Genomic DNA, 22,754 nt, shown 5'->3' on the forward strand with positions numbered 1-22,754 from the left:
TGTGTGTACATTTCGTTTTCCTGTTAGTACATTTCGTTTTCCTGTTTGTACATTTCGTTTTCCTGTGTGTACATTTCGTTTTCATGTTTGTACATTTCGTTTTCCTGTTTATACATTTCGTTTTCCTGTTTGTACATTTCGTTTTCCTGTGTGTACATTTCGTTTTCTTGTTTGTACATTTCGTTTTCCTGTTTGTACATTTCGTTTTCCTGTTTGTACATTTCGTTTTCCTGTTTGTACATTTCGTTTTCCTGTTTGTACATTTTGTTTTCCTGTGTGTACATTTCGTTTTCCTGTTTGTACGTTTCGTTTTCCTGTTTGTACATTTCGTTTTCCTGTTTGTACATTTCGTTTTCCTGTGTGTACGTCCCGTTTCCTGTGTGTACTATGTGTACATTGTGTGTTGGAGCCGAGTAGACTTGTATCCATGTAGCTTCATAGACATGTAGTTTCGTAGCCATGCGGTCTTTTAGTCATGCAGTCTCTCAGCCATGTATAACTCGGAACCAGCTAGATCCTTTTAGACTCGTAGCCTTGTAGCCTCGTTGTCTCTTAGACTCGTAGCATTGTAGCCCAATATCATTGGAGCTGTTGAAAGAAAAGGTAGTTGGAGCATTTGGAGCTGTTGGAACCATTTGGAGGCTGTTGGAGCATTTGGAGGCTGTTGGAGCATTTGGAGCTGTTGGAGCATTTGGAGCTGTTGGAGCTAAGAAGTAGTCGTTGCACGTCTATGCAAAGCTAAATGTTTATAAGATTGCTGGATTTCGCAAGTGATCCTGTAGTAGGATAGAAATTGTGTAATAAATATTATGTTTGTAAAAGAATTTGTGGTGTTTTTTATTTTCTCAAACCTGCCACTTTAGTGGTACTTTTTTAAAAATATTAAAGTTGGTTTTTATCGGCCAGGGATCGAACCAAGGACCTTAGTCGATCTAATCAATCAGTATATAGATTACAAATTTGTTTAATGAATTTTGAACTTTTTCCCGAATCTCTAGCATTACAATTACGAATTTTCAATATGGTGGTCTTGATGGCTTATAGGATGATGGTAGTAGAGGTTTTAAAGTCTCTTTAAGAATGTTGAACGTGGCTTATTGAAGTTATTTTTTCGTAAAATTAAACATTATTGCAACGATTGAGGATCGAACCAAGGACTGGAGCGGATCGAATCGATGTGTAAATTAATGAGTGATTTTTTTGATGAATTTTGGATTTTTTCCCGCTTTTCTAGCTACATTATTACATGATTTCAAGATGGCGTCCGAATTTCAAGATGGCGGGGGGCACCTCCGTAATAAATAATTACTGCACTGTAAAAATGTACTCTATAATACAAGTACACACACAAGATGGCGTACTCCAGCAGGTGGTAGCTCCTGGTAGCATGTACTGAACATAAAATGTCGGATCCATGATGGTCGACAAGGACAAAGTCAAATTTCAAGGTCAAGGTCAAATTTCAAGGTCAGGGTCAAATTTCAAGGTCAAGGTCAAAGTTCAAGGTCAAGGTCAAAGTTCAAGGTCAAGGTCAAATTTCAAGGTCAAGGTCAAAGTTCAAGGTCAAGGTCAAATTTCAAGGTCAAGGTCAAATTTCAAGGTCATGGTCAAATTTCAAGGTCAAGGTCAAATTTCAAGGTCAAGGTCAAATTTCAAGGTCAAGGTCAAATTTCAAGGTTAAGATCAAATTTCAAGGTCAAAGGCCAAGGTCAAGGTCAGAGGCCAAGGTCAAGGTCAAAGGCCAAGGTCAAGGTCAAAGGCCAAGGTCAATGTTCAATGTCAACAGTTGAGGACAAATGTATTGTGACCAGATAATTATACTACATGGTATCGGCACACTCTAGCAGACGAATACAAGATGGTGGTCTCCAGCGGATGAAGACAAGATGGCGGACATGATGTCATACCAGTTGATGATATATACCTTGGTACTGGTGGTGGTAGATCAGTCTAGGTAGCTTTCATGGAGGAAGGATCTGATGTTTACTCTCGCCGGGAATCGAACCAAGGACGGGAATCGATATAATCAAACAGAATTCAAATACGTTAATTTTTTGATGAATTTTGTAATTTTTTTCATTAAAATCGGATAATAAATAAAGATTTTCAAGATGGCGTCCAAATTTCAAGATGGTGGACATGACGTCATACTACCTGATGGTATATATGCTTTGAAAAAAAAGTGGTAGGAGTCAGTCTGCCTGCATCCACCATTGAGGAAGGAGCCTGTCGCCATTTTTAGTTTTTTTTGCACTCACCGGGTTCGAACCGAGGACGGTGATCTATATAATCAATCAGAATTCGAATAAGTTAATTTTTGATGAATTTTGGAATTTTTTTCATTAAAATCGGATAATAATTAAAGATTTTCAAGATGGCGTCCAAATTTCAAGATGGCGACCGTAACAAAAATTGCAACGGTGACGTCATCAATCAAAATGGCGGAAAACACATCACCGGAATTTTCTAGAACACAATGACGTCATCCAAAATGGCGGATCCAAAATGGCCGCCGTGATCTACTTGTCCCATTACGTTATGTCCCGTTACGCTTATCCAAGATGGCCGCCGTGACGTCACAATCCAAGATGGCCGCCGTGACGTCACAATCCAAGATGGCGGACACCGGCACCGGCACCACAGCCTGAAGCCTGATCCAGTATGCCCATTTACATACTACTGTTAAATGCTCAAGTGAGTAATGGTGCTTTAAAAGTATAGAAGACATTGCTTGTTTAGGTGAATAAATACTGAGGTGGTCGTAACTGTTACTTAGTTTGAAGGAAATTAATTCATTTGGCAGCCAATTGAGAAATTTTGTAAAATTTGTAAATGAGAAAAAAGAGAATTTCTTAAAAAGAGTGTTTGGTATGCATAAACCTCTTGTCTTGTAAGTCCTAACAAAAATGAGAAACGAAATAAATTTCGTTATACTTATTATGTATAATAGCGACCATAAAAATATTTTGCTTCAGTGGTAAGCTGAATTAAATTCAGTATTTTGTTGTTTTAAAAGTGTGGGTGCATTAAATCAAATAGTATAAATGCATGTCTAGTAAAAAATATAAAGCTTATGTACATTTTTGTGCGTCACAGGTAAAACCAATTTGTGTGTAATTCTACTAAACTTGTTTAAATAATCTGTTGTCTTTTACTTTATCGGATTTGTAAAATTATTTATATTTAAGCATTTGTTTCTCTTTAATACCTCTCTAAAGGCCATCTACATACTTTAAAGATTGTTGGACTTTTCTGCAAACTGTTTTGAAAAAGGTTTTTGTGATGTAAAAATATTTGTGTTTGAAATATCTATTATACCGTACAATTTTTTTAAATTTGTCTTTCTTGGAAGTAACTCGTGCGCACGTTGGTTTAATTTATAGTGCTCTTTTTAAATTTCTTTGTCTTTTTTAACATAATGAACATTGTCTATTGGTGTGAAACAAAATGCATGAATTACATGTGAAATAAATACATGTTTTTTAATGTGGAATTATGTAACGATTTTTTGTATAGTGCATTTTTCTACCACGTCCAAATAAAATATATGCTACTTGCATGATAACTCATTGCCATGACACAAGTGAAACAATTACAAAGAAAATTATTCCATCTTATAAAAACACGAACACTTTTTTTTTTTTAACATAATACATAATATGTATGAATTTCGAAACGCTTTTACAACTATCATTGACAGATGCGAGTTATATAAAATACATAACATCGATTCGGAAAATATATTTAACTTCGGCAAGATTTGTTTGCAGAATAAGGTAATTTCATGTTCCTTGGAGGATATGTAACGTTTAATATCCACGTGACTTCGAAAATTACGATGTAATGTCACTTTTCCCATTTCACGTAAAAGTTTGTGTTTTTAGCAAAAACATAGTAATGCATTTTATCTTTTTTTTTACTTATGAACTACTACCCACGCGTAAAAAAGATGCTACCATTACGATAAACATACTTTTCGCGTTATTTGACATTTGAGTTGAATGAAACGTTGTGTGTAGCCACTGTTAGCTCGCGCGGCGCTCCGCTCGTACGGGGAAGGCAGGCAGGCAGGCAGGCAGGTAGCAATGCTGTCGAGACATCCCGACCCGTACCGCGCCGTCATGAGGAGGGAATGACCATGGAGTGAGGGAGGGTAAACCGAGTCCATCCCCTCCACCGACATCATTTCGCCAGGACGCGCTCCTAGTAGGCCACTCCTCCAAGGCTAAACTCCGCCCAGGCTAGAAGTATTTTGTGCTGCTCGCGCCGGATTCTGAGTAGCCGCTTCTCTATATACCACTCTTAAGGGGCATCATACTTCCCAATCTTTTATTTTCAAATAATTTTTCAATAATTTAAATTTTGGATGTTAAAATTAATGGCACAACAAGGCAAAACTATATTACCATGCTTTAAACCGTATTAGAGCATGAAATTTACTAGCAATGAGCTGTTTGAAACCAGGGGGAGAATATACATGATTCTTCACAGAGGGAACTACAACTAGCGTAATTGTTACACCAGTCAATGGATGTTGACATTAATATGTGACCAAAGCTATGTTTCAAGTCTAGCCATAAAATTCAAGATGAAAACTATTCTACAGTCTATGATTTCATATTGTAAAAAAATGAAAGTGCCTTATACTCTTCGCTTAAGGAAATGCTGCCTCCTAATTATAGTGGGCTTCGAACCTCCTAGCCTCGACTCATTGCTCGTATGTTTGGGTGATATCGAGTGCTGAGATGGAATAAGCGATCTGCACATATATTGTTAGAAAAAACTGTTAAATAACCTCACTTTCAACATAGAATGCCTCTAAAATAAAGAATAATTCTTCATGGTTCTAAAATTTTCAAAACTCGCAGAAACAATGCTAGATTACGTTTTCTGTGATCTGTGTTCTGTTGTTAAAAAAGTGAATATCACGAGGAAGAAAGAAGAGTGGTATTTTGATGGAAACTGAAGAATTTTTTGAAGGTTCTGATAACTTTCCAAGATGATTTTTGTGAGTTTCTCTTCATAAAAACATGCGATCTCGGTTGCTGTAAGCCCACGAAATAGACTAGACGACTACTAAGCAGTGTGCTTGGTGGCTTGATGATAGAAATGTTCGTTTACCTTGGGGTTGGGCATCTCGCCGAGAAAAGTGTAGTGGGCACAGTCACTGTGCGCTCACATTGGTGTTAGGAAGCTCGCAGTGAATAGTGCAGCAGGCCCAGCGGGGCATGCTTACATTGAGGCTAGGAAGAGCGTAACGCTCACATCAGGGGCATGCTTGCCGTAAAGAAGAGCAGTGGGCTCAGCAGGCCCCAGAAAGGGGGGAGGGGGCGCTCACCTCTGCTTTATGCAGTTTTCCATGAAGAGCACTGCGGGTACAGCGTGGAGTCCCTCACCTTAGTGTTGGAAAGCTCACCATGAAGACCACAGTGGAGGCGCGCTCATTTTAGAGTAAAGCACTCGCCATAAAGTGTTTAGTGGGTACATTAGGAGTATGCTCACATTAGAGTTAGGAAGATCGCTGTGAAGACAGAAGTGGCAGAAAGGGGTGCGCTCACTGGGGGGTTGAGCAGATTTTCGTGAGGAGTGCAGCAGGCAAAGCATAAAGCGCTCAAATTGGGTTTAGGCAGTCCACCTTGAAGAGCGTAGTGGGTACAGTGTGGGAGCGAAAACCTTAGGTTTTGGATATTTCATTCTTAATAGTTCAGCAGCACAGCAGGGTGCGCTCTCACCTTGTTGTAAGGCACCTCGCCTTGAAGAGTGAAACGGGCACAGAATGGTTACGCACACCTTGGTTTTGGGCAAATCGCTGTGAAGAGTGCAGCATGCATCACAGGGGCACACCCACATCTGGGTTGGGCCGCTCACTGTGAAGTGTAGCGGGTACAGTGAGGGCACAAACACATTGGGGTTGGGCAGCTAGCCTTAAAGTGCACAGCGACCACAGCAGGTGTGCACTTGCCATAAACAGCATGCACAGCGAGGGCATGCTCACTATGGGATTGCGAAGTTCTCTGTGAAGAGTGCAGCAAGCCCAGTGGGGGCATTCTTACCTTGGGATTGGAAAGCTCGCTGTGAAGAGTGTAGTGAGCACAGTGGGCTCACCTTAGGGTTGGGTAGCTCACCATGAAGAATGAACCAGGCACAGTGGGGGGCCTTCTTACATTGGATTTTAGGAAGCTTTATAGGAAGGGCGCAGTGAGCACAACGGGGGCGCACTAACTATGGGGTCGTGCATCTCGCCATGAAGAGCGCGGTCAGATCATTGGGGGCACACTCACTATACAGTTGCAAAGCTCGCTGTGATGAGTGCAGTGGGCACAGTGGGGGAACTCACTATGGTGTTGGGAACCTCGTAAAGAAGAGTGCAGCTGGCACAGTGGGGCGGCTTTCACTACGGGGTTGAGCATCTCGCCATAAAGAGTGCAGCTGGCACAGTGAGGGCATGCTCACTATAGGGTTTCAAAGCTTTCTGTGATGAATACAGTGAGAAAAGTTGGGGCAGAGTCAGTCTAGGGTGAAAAAACTTTCTGTAATGAGTGCAGTGGGCACAGTGGGGGCGTGCTCATTATAGGGTTGCAAAGCTTGCTGTAATGAGTGCAGTGGGCACAGTGGGGGAGCTCACTATGGGGTGGCGATCCTCGCAGAAAAGAGTGCAGCTGGCACAGAGGGGGTGTGCTCACTTAGAGGTTGGGCAGCTCGCAGTGCAGAGTGCGGCGGGCACAGGAGGAGTGCATTCACCTTGGGGTTTTGAACCTCGATGTGAATAGTGTTGTGGGCACAGTGGGAGCATGCAAGTGTAAGGATTGGGAAGCTCGCTCTGAAGAGCGCAGCAGGGACAGTGGGGGCATGCCATGAAGAGTGCAGTGGGTACAGTGGGGGTGAACTTGAACTCTCTATGGGGGTGCGAAGCTTGTCTTGAAAATGCAGCGGGCACATCGGGGGCGCGCTCACCTTGGGGTTGGGAAGCTCGCCGCTCTGCAGGCTGGCCATGTAGCAGCGCAGGCGGAATTGCTCGCAGTGGAGCCGCTCCAGGTTCTCGTCCCACTGCACGATCTGCTTGGTGATCTCCTGCTTGGTGCCCGGGTCTGACACCACACTCTGCTGCAGGTCCGCCATGTGCTTCAGCTTGTTGTCCTGCAGCCACAAGCATGCCAACATGTATTCGTAGTCTTTTACTGACTGGCGATCGTCACATTGGAACACCCAACATATTGTTTGATCCTGCATGATAATGGTGTACCAGTGGTGGGTCAGAAGATGTCAGGATTTTATCAGCGCGTCCTGTGTGAGTGGCGCTTAGCCAATACAAGTAGGGATGCCTTGGACTTTGTGAACATAAAGATTGGTAATACTTGACCATGGGAAGGATCCACACTCAGGTTTCGCTACTGGGTGAAAATTTAACGTAATAAGGCTGTGGATTGCATAGATTATTTGCAAGTTTCGGACATTTTTTAACCGACTTCAAAAAAGGAGGAGGTTCTCAATTCGACTGTTTTTTTTAATGTTTGTTACCTCAGAACTTTCGACTGGGTGAACCGATTTTGATGATTCTTTTTTTATTTGAAAACTGGTGCTTCCCGTGTGTTCTCATTTCACTTTGGTCCAGTTCTGACAATGGAATCTATGAGAAAACTATATAAGTCTTAAATTTGCATTAAATATGTGCCCGACAAATGGACGAATAACTTAATATCACGCCAACCGATTTCGATTATTCTTTTTTTATTGGAAAGCATGTACTTCAAGGGTAGTTTGATGAGAGTTTGGTTAAGTTCTGATTATGGGATCCATGACAAAGTAACGGAACTCTTCAACTCCTAGGAGCAAATTAACGATACTCGGCCGAATCTTTTTTAGGCTATACGGATATTTGAGTCACCTACCGTAACGTCGTTATGGTCAAGTAATTGTCGTAGTCGAATATGATGATCAATGTAACTCCTTAACGGCTTACAGTAAGGGTGCGATTTTTGGCAGAATTTCTAACTGTCTGTAATCAAATTACAATGCGCTAACGTTCGTTGCGGCATTGCAACATGACGCAAGCGTTCTAATTGCATTACTTAAGGTGTATTATATGTAACCTTTACTTTCGGAAGACAGATTTCGTAGTCTCGTTATTTCCGTCAACGATCTATTGTCGTGTGATCTATTTAATAATTTCTTGGCGTCCAAATATGATAAAGCAATGACTTCCAAACTTTTGACACGAATTAGTGCAGCATATATTTGCCCTTTTGCAAAGTTTTTTTTTTACCAAGGTAGATTATCGATATTTTCCCTGTTCAGAACTTTTTTCATGTAAAGCCACATTTTCGAAGGTCTATTTTTGCGCTCTTCGCAAGTCTCTTTTGAAATTGTCCTCGAGGTAGATTTCCTCTGTTGAGATAGGCGTTTCTCCCTGACTTCGTTTGTTTCATTTAAACGGCGCTATCTCATATGAGCAGCACGTTTAGTAGGTCTACCCATATTCATACAAATAAGTTAGTGTACTTTAGGTTCACTAAAAATAAAAATTAACAAAAATTTTAACAAAAAAATAAACGACTTAAAAAAAATTCCAAAACAAATTAATATGCACTAAAAATTAAAAAAAAATATTACATTTTCTTCTACAACTTAATAATCAACTTACTTTTTCTACTCATCAATATGTAGGTACGATCTGTGTGTTTACCACTCAAGACGGTAGGTAGGTACCTATCCACTTCAAATCTAGCTCAACACATACATATGAATAACAAACAATGATCAAAATATTTTTTTAGAGTTCTCCTAAGTAAAATGAAATGAAAAATATTAGACAACTTAAAAGTCAATCAAATTATTATGATAATATAATGTAGTTACATTTATTGTTATTATTTTTTTCTTCTTGCGTGGTAAACACAAAGATCGTACCTACATATTGATGAGTAGAAAAAGTAAGTTGATTATTAAGTTGTAGAAGGATACACAATTATTTTTTTTTACTTTTAGTGCATATTAATTTGTTTTGGAATAGTGTTTTATGATGTCGGTTGTTTTTTTTTAAATATTTGTTTATGAGGAGAGCTGGACATGCAGAGTGCGGCGGGCATGGCGTGGTGACTTAGGATGACACCTTTGATGGCAGAATTTTGAAACGTGCAAGGTGTGTGCATGATGCACGGGCGCGAAACTCCGTGCTACACGGTGTAGGTGCTTGCTGTCATGACTCATCGGTGTAATAAAATATGTTGTATCCATTTTTCCACTACAAACAGTAGTCTAAGACAATCTGAGCACGATAAGCCTAAACTTTTAGTTAGTAAACAATTTTAACCCAAGTTAGAGAAAAACAGTATGTTTAGGAATTAATTTTTGAAAGTGCATAAGGGTTTATATGCCACTTCTTGTTAAGAGGCGTATCTGTAAACGAATACCCTTGTGTAGGAGTTTGTCTATACATAACTTTACTATTTGTAGAATTTACTCAGACCTTTCCTGTAAAGAGAGATCTTCCTAAAAATGTATAATGTTATTTGACATGAAAAATCTATGCAACTCATTTGTAATTTTTGGATATCGTAATTTAATCTTTCATGTGAGAAGTTTCGGGTGTTTATTTACTCAGTGAGACTAGTTAATAAAAGAGTGTTAAACAATTTATGTTTTCCTTCTCAGAGTACAGAGTTCAAGGTGATTGGGCTTAAGAGTAAGACACACCACATATTCTGGACGATTGGCTCAATGCCTATGGCGGCATTAACATAAATTTTCAAGTGACTACCTATTGTATGGCACTGTGAAAAGGGGGGGGGGGGGGGTGGTCCTATTGTAACGCCTCTCGTGCCTCAAAATTAAATTATTTAAAATTAATTAAAAAGAGCTTTGGAAACTTGCTGGGTAAGAATTATAAGAAAAATAAGTTTATTAACCAGAGGTGGCACGAGGTGGAGAACAAGACAATTTGGAACTTCCTGACACAAGCAACTGGGGAGCTGGTGGATCGTTTAAGGGAAGAAGGTATATCATAAATAAATTAACACTACACAAGTAGCTTGGTCTATAGGTTCCCTGTTTTATTTAAAAATGTAAATAATGAATTCTGTTTTCATTTGATTTGGCATTTATAAGTTTCCCAATTAATATATTAATTATATACTTAAGTTTTTCGAGGACGGGCCGGCCCTATATAAGTATAACAACACATACTCAACTTTAACAACCCACAATTACATAAACAAAAATTTATAAGAATCACACCAAAATTTGATTCGTCCAATTATTACATCGATGATTAGTTTCATTCATTCTACATATTCTTGAGGAAAGCACTGTTCGCTGGTAGGCTATTCATTCGATTAATGTAGTTCGTAGCTAGAAAGTGGGGGGGGGGGGGGGGGTGTTGATTTTACATTACCACCCGGATCTTCAAAAGATAACGTCGGGTCGCGGAAACATCTCTTCTAACGTGACCCGCAGTGGAGGTGCAGGACCACGAGCTGGGAGCAATTTGTCTCTCCAGCACTTCGACCCTGTCTGAAACCCAAATCAAATTCAAAGCGAATTAGACTTGCTTCCAGACAGTCCTACACCATCGGTGCAAAAGGCCAACCAACGGGAATGTGGGGGAAAAGGCCGGATTACTCACCAAACAGTGTGTAGAGTTCGGAGCTCACTAGGTGTCTCGCGCCGACATCAGGATGCCGCGGACCGAGAAGACGCGGATGCGCAAAAGAAGTCGAAAATTTAGAAAAAAAAAAAAAAAATACTAAAACTTAAAAATTAGAGACATGACTTGAACTAATTACTACTACTGACCGACTACTGAAAAAATGGGATCACATCCCATAGATCAACTGACTACATCTCTTCTGCACCCGAAATCGCAATTCCCGCGAAAAGCCTCCTAGCGCAGAGGACGTCGAGAAGACGTGGTCAGTAGCCGCGATCAAAGGACTGAGTCCACGAGGGCGGACGAGGCTTCTAATTAAAACAGGCGCTAAAGCCCTGGGGTGGAGGGGGGAAGGTTCGGTTCTAAGCCGAAAATTTCCGAAGGAGTCCGAGGCGGGCGTGACAAGAACACGACATGCGCGCTCTCTACCGGACCGAAACGAAGGCAACGAACAATCGACTTCTACAGGTCGCGGGAAGAAAGCATAGTGCCTTATGGCACCGCGACGCTGCTTTCTAGCGGCGTAAGGGGGAACTACTTGAGGCGGTGAGCTGACTTGCCACCAGGTGTCATGAGGGTGAGCTCTGCACGCTGGCGACCAGGGCCGCGGTTACTTTTTCCTCCGCTAGATGTCGGGGATGTGTCTGTTGGACCAGGGAGAAGGTTTTTGAACTAGGCCATCGTCCCGTCCGGTCACTGCTCCTAGCTTGATTTCTCAGAACTAAAGTGATGTGGAGAAAGAGGGGGGGGGGGGGGTACAGAAAACGCCACTCCACTGGGAACACAGCTCCACTGGATCCCCATGCGTGACGAGACATGCTATTCTCAGCAGGTCTCTACAAGGTAGCAGCTTGCAGCCCAGGAGATGCTCTATGCAACTTTGGTCATGCAGGGAATTAAAATTACAAACTCGGGGCGTGACTGCAGGCGAGAGAAATTTCAACCGGGCTGACCATGTCCACATTAGACAGCAAAATATCAGATTGGCCCCCTGGGAAAGGGGCTTCGGTCCACTGGCACAAAGTTTAAATCCGTGGCATACACCGGCCTAACAAAAGTAAATCACCCCCATTAACAACCAGATAAATTAAAAAAAAATAAGAAACCCCAAAAAATTTTAAAATTATAGAAAAAATTAAAAAAGGTGACGAAATGCCTAATTTCCGGCACATACTCCCCCGCTTGAATGCGGAGCATATAGGATAAAATAACTGCAACGATGATATTCTTTGGTTGGGCGAGTAACCAGGTTCGCCTGTATCCTACTACTTACAAAAAATTATGTTGATCAAATCGAAGGTGTATTATAATTGTCTAAATCACCCTTAACGGTGAATTATGTAATTCGGAAAGTTGATCTCAGATGTTGGGAATGATGTCACGTGACAAAACTCTAAACATGGGCGCTGTGAGGCGGGCCTAAAACACTGGGCCGGAAACCGGAACTTGGTCCGTCGGGTGCCCGTAAAGAAAGGTGGGGATTTGTGTACCCCTGAAAATAGTCTTTCCATAAGAAGCCGAAGGCATTGGGACTCAGCCCTGCACAGTCAGGCGATGGAGAAGACAGTCAAATTTGCTGCTTGCCCGAAGGCGAAACAGAGCCTCAGTCCCAGAGTGACACCGGGCTTAAGGGTGGCATTCCCTTGGCGGAATTTTAAATGATTGGGGATGAAAACCCCAACAGATCAACAATACGTAGGAAAGAATTAATTTAAAAATATTAAATATTCGATAAATTAAGAAATTTCAGCGCATACCACTCTGATGTTTATTATTATTAACTAATATTTATTATTTAAAAGTATTCTGCAAACAAAACGGTAAAGTAACGACTCTTCGCACTCTAATTTAAATTATTTAAAGAAATGTAAAATGCAATAAACCAACAATTATAAATAAAAAAAGGGATAAATTATAATGGAGCGGTTAGATCTTCCATGACTGCTGATAGGCTTCGCACTGCCTGAGAGGGGGTTTGAACATAGGCCGTCCAAAGATGAGTGGTGGGAATGTAACCCAAAGAACACTCGAAAATGGTCATGAGATTTTTCACTCAGAGGACCTGGTCATGGCTCGTTGGCTCAGAGGACCCTAACTTTTGCGCCGCTCGTTGGCTAGCTTGACCTAGCTCCTATTTTAGAAAAACACATAAAAGAAACCAGTTTGCCGTCTGGAAGTCACGTAGCTCTTACTTAAATAAACAATCTCATCGATAACGATGTAAAAGAAATACAACTTTGGGGTAGAATGCAAAAGAAAAAAGAAAAATGGCTAGATGTGACAGCTTCAGTGCTCAGACTCTATGTATGTCACTGTACATCACATTTACGTGCAAGGGAAAATAAAGAAATAAACATGTACAAGTATTAACGCAAAATCAGTACAAAAACACTACAAACATTATTCTTGCTTACTTTACGAATTATGGTTATTAAAAAAAAGGAACGTAATCAGAAATTAAATATATGAAATCGTGGAACAAGATTCAAGAAGATTCAAAAAATATCAGAGAGGTATTTCTGAGTAAAAAAAATATTAAAACTATTTTACGTCAAGTAGCTTGTTAAAGACTGAAATAAGGTATGTAAAAATTAAAAATTAAAATATCTTAAATTACCTAGCTTGTGCTAGCCCAGAAACGGGATGCTCAAACATACCCAAATTAATTAAGTGGACCTCTCGTTGGGGGTTGAAAGTATTTCACCCTTCTCGGTGATTACCTTAAATATTAAAATGAGACTAGTCACCTCGTAGCTGCTTAATTTCGGGGGAAAACGTATTTTAATATGATTGGTTTTATTATTATTAATGAGCTAAAAGAAAAGATAAAAAATATATGTCTGTTGCCCTACTACTTGTAATAAAGCAGAATTAATTCCATGACCTTTGGCTGTAACACTTCATGAGTCAAACACAAGGTTTATAATTAAGTAGGGTCCATTTAAACTTGGTTTGAATTATTTAAAATAAATCCTTAAAATCATTTAATAAATAAAAAAATTAAATTTAAAGCTTAACCTTAAAGTACCTGTAAGCTTACAACTATTTATGCCGTTGTTATATTAATGAAATGAAATTCATCCCGTTGATCTCAGATTTTGGATATCGTGTAGGAACACAAAATGGGCGCTGTGCGGGAGGCCGAAAAGCACTGAGGCCGAAACAAGGGAAATGCGTCCTTGAGCACTCAGTGACTAATGGGGACTGTAACCCCTGTAAATGGGTATGGTAACCCGTAACTTACAAACTAAATTTGGGAATATAACCCCTGTACATAATTGTTTCGCTGTCCATAAGAAGTCGAAGGCCTTGAGTCATAGCTCTGCACAATCTGACGATGGATCAGATTAATGATATGAATTTATGACTTGCTTAAAAAGCGAAGTACACCTCTGTCCCGGATACCTACATTTCTTAACTCACACAGGCTCAATATGTTCAAGCTCCGATGGTTGATCAGACCATCAGGCTGAAGCAGAGAGACCTACGAGGGAATTTCACCCCTGAGTTAGTTCGGGTTTGAAACCCTAAAGATCAACAAATTTGGATGAAAAATGGATATTGAAAAAAATTTAGATGTTTTAAATACATAGCTGTACACCACCTTATAAAGGAAATTAACACCGATCCAAAAAATTATAAAAGTTAATAAATTGTTTACTCAAAATTCATAATTACAAAAATATTATTTATCCTTTACCTTGCATTCTTAGATTAATTGGTAAATTGCTCATAGAAAACTCGACGTTAAAAAAAAGGCATAGTACTCTATCTTACAATAAATTCCTCACCTCATGGCTAGCGTAAAAAGTATTGGGGATTCAACCCGTGTATGTAAACAATTTAATTCAGGCCTTTTCTTAAAGGCACGAGTGATTGCACCTCTCGTTGGGTGATCACGAAATAAATCTAAACAAAAGCTAGGCACATGGATGTGTATGGTGACACAATGACATGGTACGTCGAAGTATATTCACGTTGCTTGTGAACGATGCAATAGGATTAGAGTACTAGTTAATATTACTTAAGAGCATATTTTTATTTTATATTACGTAATGAATGGACCCTTTATAAATTTATTTTATGTACTATTAAAATACTTTATCGTTAATTTTAAGATACTTAGAAAATGTAAACAATAGAAGTTTCTTAACATTAGCTAAAATAAAATATTTTATATTATCATATTAATTGTATTTTTAATATTATTATAAGTTATATATAAAATTATTATGTTATACCTTAAGTTCCCCTAGATTAAGAAAATACTTTGCTGCTAGATTTAATGCAGTATAGATTATTTATAGTGCTTGTTTTGTGACATAAAAATTATATTATTAGGACATACAAAGCATGGGTAGTTTGTTTACAAAATACGTGGTACGTGGGTGGAGCACACAGGACAGGAGAGGAGGTTCCGCGCGGTTGGCGGCCCTGTCATGTGGTGAAGAGATAACATGTCGGCGCGCGCAAGACGCCGAGAGACAAAAAAAAATACCACGATGTCCGAAAGGAATTCTATTATCTGTTTTTCACAAAGATTGCCTGGTTTGCAGGCGGATGTGTTATAAAAAAAACACAGATAAAAGGAGGAATTTAGACAAACTCAGGGCACTGTCGGCTGTGAGGAACAAACTAGATTGCAACGCATTGTTTCGCTGCCGGACACGGGAGCAACGACATGACCTTGCCTCCTCCAGCCGGTGAGGCGTGAAGGGGAGGGGTGAAGTGGTGACAGGGAGAATGACAGGCGTGTCTGATAAGGCACGCTGCCTAAGGGACGTCGCACCGACGCGATGGGGCCTCGCGGTGTCTCACCGCGCGCAAACTCAATCACAGTGGGACGTAAAACTCAAAATAAATTTTAAAATAGAAAAGCAATATAACTACCGGGTGTACCAGCGATCAGTTCACAATGTTATTATTACAAAATTGCTATCACAAAATTTAATTAATTTCTTTTTATCTATATTTATTATTTTTTTTATTTTAGGTATGTCTACTCGATTTATGTATGCCTATAGACCAAACCATGCTCTGCTACCAATTGTTACGCCTATCGTGCCACAAAATTAAATTATTTAAAATTAATTAAAAAGAGCTTTGGAAACTTGCTGGGTAAGAATTATAAGAAAAATAAGTTTATTGACTAGAGGTGGCACGAGGTGGAGAACAAGACAATTTGGAACTCCCTGACACAAGCAACTGGGGAGCTGGTGGATCGTTTAAGGGAAGAAGGTATATCATAAATAAATTAACACTACACAAGTAGCTTGGTCTATAGGTTCCCTGTTTTATTTAAAAATGTAAATAATGAATTTTGTTTTCATTTGATTTGGCATTTATAAGTTTCCCAATTAATATATTAATTATATACTTAAGTTTTTCGAGGATGGGCCGGCCCTATATTAGTATAACAACACATACTCAACTTTAACAACCCACAATTACATAAACAAAAATTTATAAGAATCACACCAAAATTTGATTCGTCCAATTATTACATCGATGATTAGTTTCATTCATTCTACATATTCTTGAGGAAAGCACTGTTCGCTGGTAGGCTATTCATTCGATTAATGTAGTTCGTAGCTAGAAAGTGGGGGGGGGGGGGGGGGGGTGTTGATTTTACATTACCACCCGGGTCTTCAAAAGATAACGTCGGGTCGCGGAAACATCTCTTCTAACGTGACCCGCAGTGGAGGTGCAGGACCACGAGCTGGGAGCAATTAAGTCTCTCCAGCACTTCGACCCTGTCTGAAACCCAAATCAATTTCAAAACGAATTAGACTTGATTCCAGACAGTCCTACACCGTCGGCGCAAAAGGCCAACAAACGGAAATGTGGGGGAAAAGGCCGGATTACTCACCAAACAGGGTGTAGAGTTCGGAGCTCACTAGGTGTCTCGCGCCGACATCAGGATGCCGCGGACCGAGAAGACGCGGATGCGCAAACTAAGTCGAAAATTTAGAAAAAAAATACTAAAACTTAAAAATTAGAGACATGACTTGAACTAATTACTACTACTGACCGACTACTGAAAAAATGGGATCACATCCCATAGATCAACTGACTACATCTCTTCTGCACCCGAAATCGCAATTCCCACGAAAAGCCTCCTAGCGCAGAGGACGTCGAGAAGACGTGGTCAATAGCCGCGATCAAAGGACTGAGTCCACGAGGGCGGACGAGGCCTCTAATTAAAACAGGCGCTAAAGCCCTGGGGAGGAGGGGGGAAGGTTCGGTTCTAAGCCGAAAATTTCCGAAGGAGTCCGAGGCGGGCGTGACAAGAACACGACATGCGCGCTCTCTACCGGACCGAAACGAAGGCAACGAACAATCGACTTCTACAGGTCGCGGGAAGAAAGCATAGTGCCTTATGGCACCACGACGCTGCTTTCTAGCGGGGTAAGGGGGAACTACTTGAGGCGGTGAGCTGACTTGCCACCAGGTGTCATGAGGGTGAGCTCTGCACGCTGGCGACCAGGGCCGCGGTTACTTTTTCCTCCGCTAGATGTTGGGGATGTGTCTGTCGGACCAGGGAGAAGGTTTTTAAACTAGACCATCGTCCCGTCCGGTCACTGCTCCTAGCTTGATTTCTCAGAACTAATGTGATGTAGAGAGAGGGGGGGGGGGGGGTACAGAAAACGCCACTCCGCTGGGAACACAGCTCCACTGGATCCCCATGCGTGACGAGACATGCTATTCTCAGCAGGTCTCTACAAGGTAGCAGCTTGCAGCCCAGGAGATGCTCTATGCAACTTTGGTCATGCAGGGAATTAAAATTACAAACTCGGGGCGTGACTGCAGGCGAGAGAAATTTCAACCGGGCTGACCATGTCCACATTAGACAGCAAAATATCAGATTGACCCCCTGGGAAAGGGGCTTCGGTCCACTGGCACAAAGTTTAAATCCGTGGCGTACACCGGCCTAACAAAAGTAAATCACCCCCATTAACAACCAGATAAATTTAAAAAAATAAGAAACCCCAAAAAATTTTAAAATTATAGAAAAAATTAAAAAAGTCGACGAAATGCCTAATTTCTGGCACACTATATTAGGGCTGTATTGCTCCTACGGTTGGGGGTCAGTGGTTATAACGTATTAATTTGAATATTTGTTGTTACACTCCTAGTAGTATAGGAATGACGTATCTGCGCCTGGTGCCGGTGCGTGGATTGTGATTGTCGGTCCGCCATATTTGATTTTGACGTCACGGCGGCCATCTTGGATGGTTGTGACCTTGTCCTTTGACCTTGACCTTAAACCCGGCGGCCAGTTTGGATCCACCATCTTGGATCCGCCATCTTGGATCCGCCATCTTGGATGACGTCATTTTGTTTTCTCGAACTTTCCGGCATTTTTTTCCCGCCATTTTGAATTATGACGTCACCGTTACATTTTCCGTTACGTCCGCCATATTTAACGTTTTTTATTTATTATCCGATTTTAATGAAAAAAATTTAAAATTTATTAAAAAAATTCAATTAATAAAATTTTAATATTTTTTTTTAAAAATATACTTTTTAGACACGAAGCTTAAAAGTCCTCGGTTCGAACCCGACGAGGTCAAAAAAAAATTAAAAATGACGACAGGCTCCTTCCCCCGTGGTAGCTGCAGGCAGACTGACTTACCCCCACCACTTTTTTTCATAGCATATATATCGTCATCTAGTATGACGTCATGTCCGCCATCTTGTCTTCGATGCTGGAAGCCATCATCAATGTATCGTTGGCGAGAGAGCGCTGACGCCATGTTAGTTTATGCTTACCCGCTAGAGTGCAGTAATAATATATTACCGAGGTGCCCCCGCCATCTTGAAATTCGGCCGCCATCTTGAAATCATGTGATAATGTAGCTAGAAAAGCGGGAAAAAAATCCAAAATTCATCAAAAAAATCACTCATTAATTTACATATTGATTCAATCGATTCCCGTCCTTGGTTCGATACTCGATCGATGCAATAATGTTTAATTTTATGTTAAAAAATAATAATTACAATAAACCATGTTCAACGTTCTTCAAGAGACTTTAAATCCTCTACTACATTCATCCTATCAAACATCAAGACAAACATATTAGTAATTCATAATTTTAATGCTAGAGATTCGGGAAAAAGTTCAAAATTCATTAAATAAATTTGTAATCTATATACTGATTGATTAGATTGACTAAGGTCCTTGGTTCAATCCCTGGTAGATACAAAATAACTTTAATTTTAAAAAAGTACCAGAAAAGTGTAAGGTTCTAGAAATAAATACCACAAATTCTTTTACAAAAATAATATTTATTACACAATTTCTATCCTAAACAATCACTTGCGAAAGCCAGCAATCTTATAAACATTTAGCCCTGCATAGACGTGCAACGACTACTTCTTAGCTCCAACAGCTCCAAATGCTCCAACAGCTCCATCAGCTTCAAATGCTCCAAACGGCTCCAAATGCTTAACAGATCAAAATGGCTCCAAATGCTCCAAACGGCCTCCAAATGCTTGACAGCTCCAAATGACTACAACAGCTCCAAATGCTCCAAATGCTCCAAATGGCTCCAACAGCTCCAAATGCTCCAAACGGCCTCCAAATGCTTGACAGCTCCAAATGGCTCCAACATCTCCAACAGCTTCAAATGCTCCAAACGGCCTCCAAATGCTAGACAGCTCCAAATGGCTCCAACAGCTCCAAATGCTCCAAATGACTCCAACAGCTCCAAATGGCTCCAAATGCTCCAAAACGGTCTCCAAATGCTTGACAGCTCCAAATGACTCCAACAGCTCCAAATGCTCCAATGTCTCCAACAGCTCCAAATGCTCCAAATGCTTGAAAGCTCCAAATGGCTCAAACAGCTCCAAATGCTCCAAATAACTCCAACAGCTCCAAATGGCTCCAAATGCTCCAAACGGCCTCCAAATGCTTGACAGCTCCAAATGACTGCAACAGCTCCAAATGTTACAAATTCTCCAAATGGCTCCAACAGCTCCAAATGCTCCAAAAGGCTCCAACAGCTCCAAATGCTCAAAATAGCTCCAAAAGGCTCCAAATGCTCAAAAGGCTGCAATTGCTCCAACAGCCTCCAAATTCTCAAACAGCCTCCAAATGATTAAGACAGCTCCAAATGGCTCCAACAGCTCCAAATGGTTCCAACAGCTCCAAATGGCTCCAAATGCTCCAAAAGGCTCCAAATGCTACAACAGCCTCCAAATGCTCCAAAGGCTCCAAATGCTCCAAATGGCTCCAACAGCTCCAAAAGGCTCCAAATGCTTCAAAAGGCTCCAAATGCTCCAACAGCTCCATCTTCAATTGGTTCCAACTGATTCCAATTACTTTTCTTATCGAACTTGGCATGATTACTGACATGACTTTATTAGTACACATTTTGACTGGCAGTGGTAACGTTTTTTTACACCTTTAAGTTAGAAGTTTAATTAAAAATCAGATTTCGATTAATGGTAGCTACCATCTGGAAAGAAAAAAAAATTAATTTATCTTCAAGTTTATACACATACATTTAATTTAAGCCATTATTGTATGTAGCCAGCTTCCCTCAGTTCTTTGAGTATGAAGGATATTTCTTTAATGTTCGAATAGTTTCCTGCACAAAGCGATCCATGTAGTAGTCGTAGCCTGTCAACCAATATGTTAGGATCTTCCCATGAGGTATAATCAATCTCTTCTGCTGCGTTTATCATCCTTGCATGTTTATAATAAATATTATTAACTCTATGTCTATCGTTTTAACAGCAACCACAAGGTCACTTTCGTCATCTTGCCAGTGATTATCACAAGCTTGATCAGGATAATTTAATTTATTACGACGTTTCCATCTTTTTAGTCTCAAACCACCATCACAGTCTTCGCTATTGCTTGCTTTTGGTGCTTCAGCACAGTACTCAATCATGTCAGCCTTAGATGTGTCAGCACAGTCTTCGTTCATGCCAGCTTCTGATGTGTCACCACAGTCTTCAATCATGTCAGCATCACAAACTTGATCAGGATAATTTATTTTATTACGTCGTTTCCATCGTTTTGGTCTCAGACCGCCATCACAGTCTTTGATCTTGCCTGCTTTAGGTGCTTCAGTACAGTACTCAATCATGTCAGCCTCAGATGTGTCACCACAATCTTCAATCATGCCCGCTTCAGATGATTTATCAAAGTTTTCGACCTTGTAAGCTTCAGATGGTTCTCCATCTTTCTCATTTTCATGGAGACGACTAGATATTGGAGTAAATATATTTTTATTTCTAATGTGGTTACAACTTCCTTCGTTTGTTTTAAATTTTAAATTATTATCTTGATCCAGATCAGTAATTTTAGCATTAGCTTTTTCGCCTTCGTTCCTCTTCCACGATGTTGTAGCCCAGTCTTCGTTATCTTTATTCATCTTAATTGTACAGGTCTTGTAATGTCTATCCAAGTAATATCTTCTACCAAAGGATTTCTGACACTGACTGCAATGAAATGGTTTTTGACAAGGACCCAAATTACACTCGCTTCTCTCATGTCATTTAGCATTCTTTCTCAAGGTAAACACCTTGCTACAGTATCTACAGTGATGACGTTTCGATACAGCAACAAATCCCGTTTCAGGATTCATATTAGTTACTGAGACTAATGCCAGATGCAAACTAAGAGTTTTAAATTAGATATATTACTTAAATAGAATTTTTTAATTATTTCATCAGCGAGAATTAATTTATCTCATTCAAAGGTACTTGTTGCAAGTAGTTCTGCTTTTCAACAACAGATGTCGCCTCATGTTACTTGCAGGTAAATAATATTTAGTTCTTTTATGCGGGATGCGGGATGCTCACTAACGATCGCAAGAGAAGGATGGCTTCGCTAGACTCCAAGGAGAAGGAAGTTCGTCCATCCTGTTAGTGCTTCTTAGATTCCTCAGAGATAATTTGACTGAGTAATGATATATATATATTTTTTTTTCCACCTGATAAAAATATTACAAGTGCTGATTTATTGGCAGAATATCAATAATTAAATGCATCCTTGAATAAAAAATGACATGACTCATTAATTAAAAAATTCTTCACGCAGAGATCAATTCCTCATCAGTAACCAGAAGCACTCGGAGAAAACCATCAGATGTCTAGTCAGGAATAATCAGAAGCACCCAGAGAAAACCATCAAAATATTGTCAAGAATAATCAGGAGCACACGGAGAAAACTACCATAATATTGTCAAGAATAATCAGGAGCACACAGAGAAATCCACCATAATATTGTCAAGAATAATCAGGAGCACACGGAGAAATCCACCATAATACTGTCAAGAATAATCAGGAGCACACGGAGAAAACCGCCGCAAGTTTTCTTTGATATCCTAAAATTTCAGGAAAACATAATAATAAAAATAAAAATAAATTAATAAAAAATTTTAAAAAAAATTAAATAAAAAATACATAAAATTCTGGCTTGTACTATAACTCTATCTTTGTTCAACAATGAGAAGTTAACAAGCTAGCAGAATATATTTATGTATTTTTTTTATTTTTTTTTAATTTTTTATTAATTTATTTTTATTTTTATTATTATTTTTTCCTGAAATTTTATTATATCAAAGAAAACTTGCGGCGGTTTTCTCCGTGTGCTCCTGATTATTCTTGACAGTATTATGGTGGATTTCTCCGTGTGCTCCTGATTATTCTTGACAATATTATGGTAGTTTTCTCCGTGTGCTCCTGATTATTCATGACAATATTTTGATGGTTTTCTCTGGGTGCTTCTGATTATTCCTGACTAGACATCTGATGGTTTTCTCCGAGTGCTTCTGGTTACTGATGAGGAATTGATCTCTGGGTGAAGAATTTTTTACTTAATGAGTCATGTCATTTTTTATTCAATGATGCATTTAATTATTGAAATTCTGCCAATAAATCAGCACTTGTAATATTTTTATCAGGTGGAATTTAAAAAAAAATATCATTACTCAGTCTAATAATCACTGAGGAATCTAAGAAGCACTAAAAGGATGGACGAACTTCCTTCTCCTTAGAGTCTAGCGAAGCCATCCTTCTCTTGCGATCGTTAGTGAGCATCCCGCATCCCGCATAAAAGAACTAAATATTATTTACCTGCAAGTAACATGTGGCG

General features: G+C 39.8%; 1 protein-coding gene across 1 annotated transcript in view; it reads right to left on the bottom strand.

The window, feature by feature from the left end:
• LOC134529449 (protein still life, isoforms C/SIF type 2) overlaps positions 1 to 22,754 on the bottom strand; it is a 496,520-nt gene that overhangs the window by 227,218 nt on the left and 246,548 nt on the right. Inside the window, exon 5 of the mRNA XM_063363556.1 lies at positions 6,955 to 7,137. Within this exon, the coding sequence (XP_063219626.1) occupies positions 6,955 to 7,137 (183 nt within the window). The remainder of the gene's footprint in view (positions 1 to 6,954; positions 7,138 to 22,754) is intronic.

This window comes from Bacillus rossius, chromosome 2 (assembly GCF_032445375.1).
Source record: "Bacillus rossius redtenbacheri isolate Brsri chromosome 2, Brsri_v3, whole genome shotgun sequence".
In the NCBI taxonomy this organism is placed as follows: domain Eukaryota; kingdom Metazoa; phylum Arthropoda; class Insecta; order Phasmatodea; family Bacillidae; genus Bacillus; species Bacillus rossius.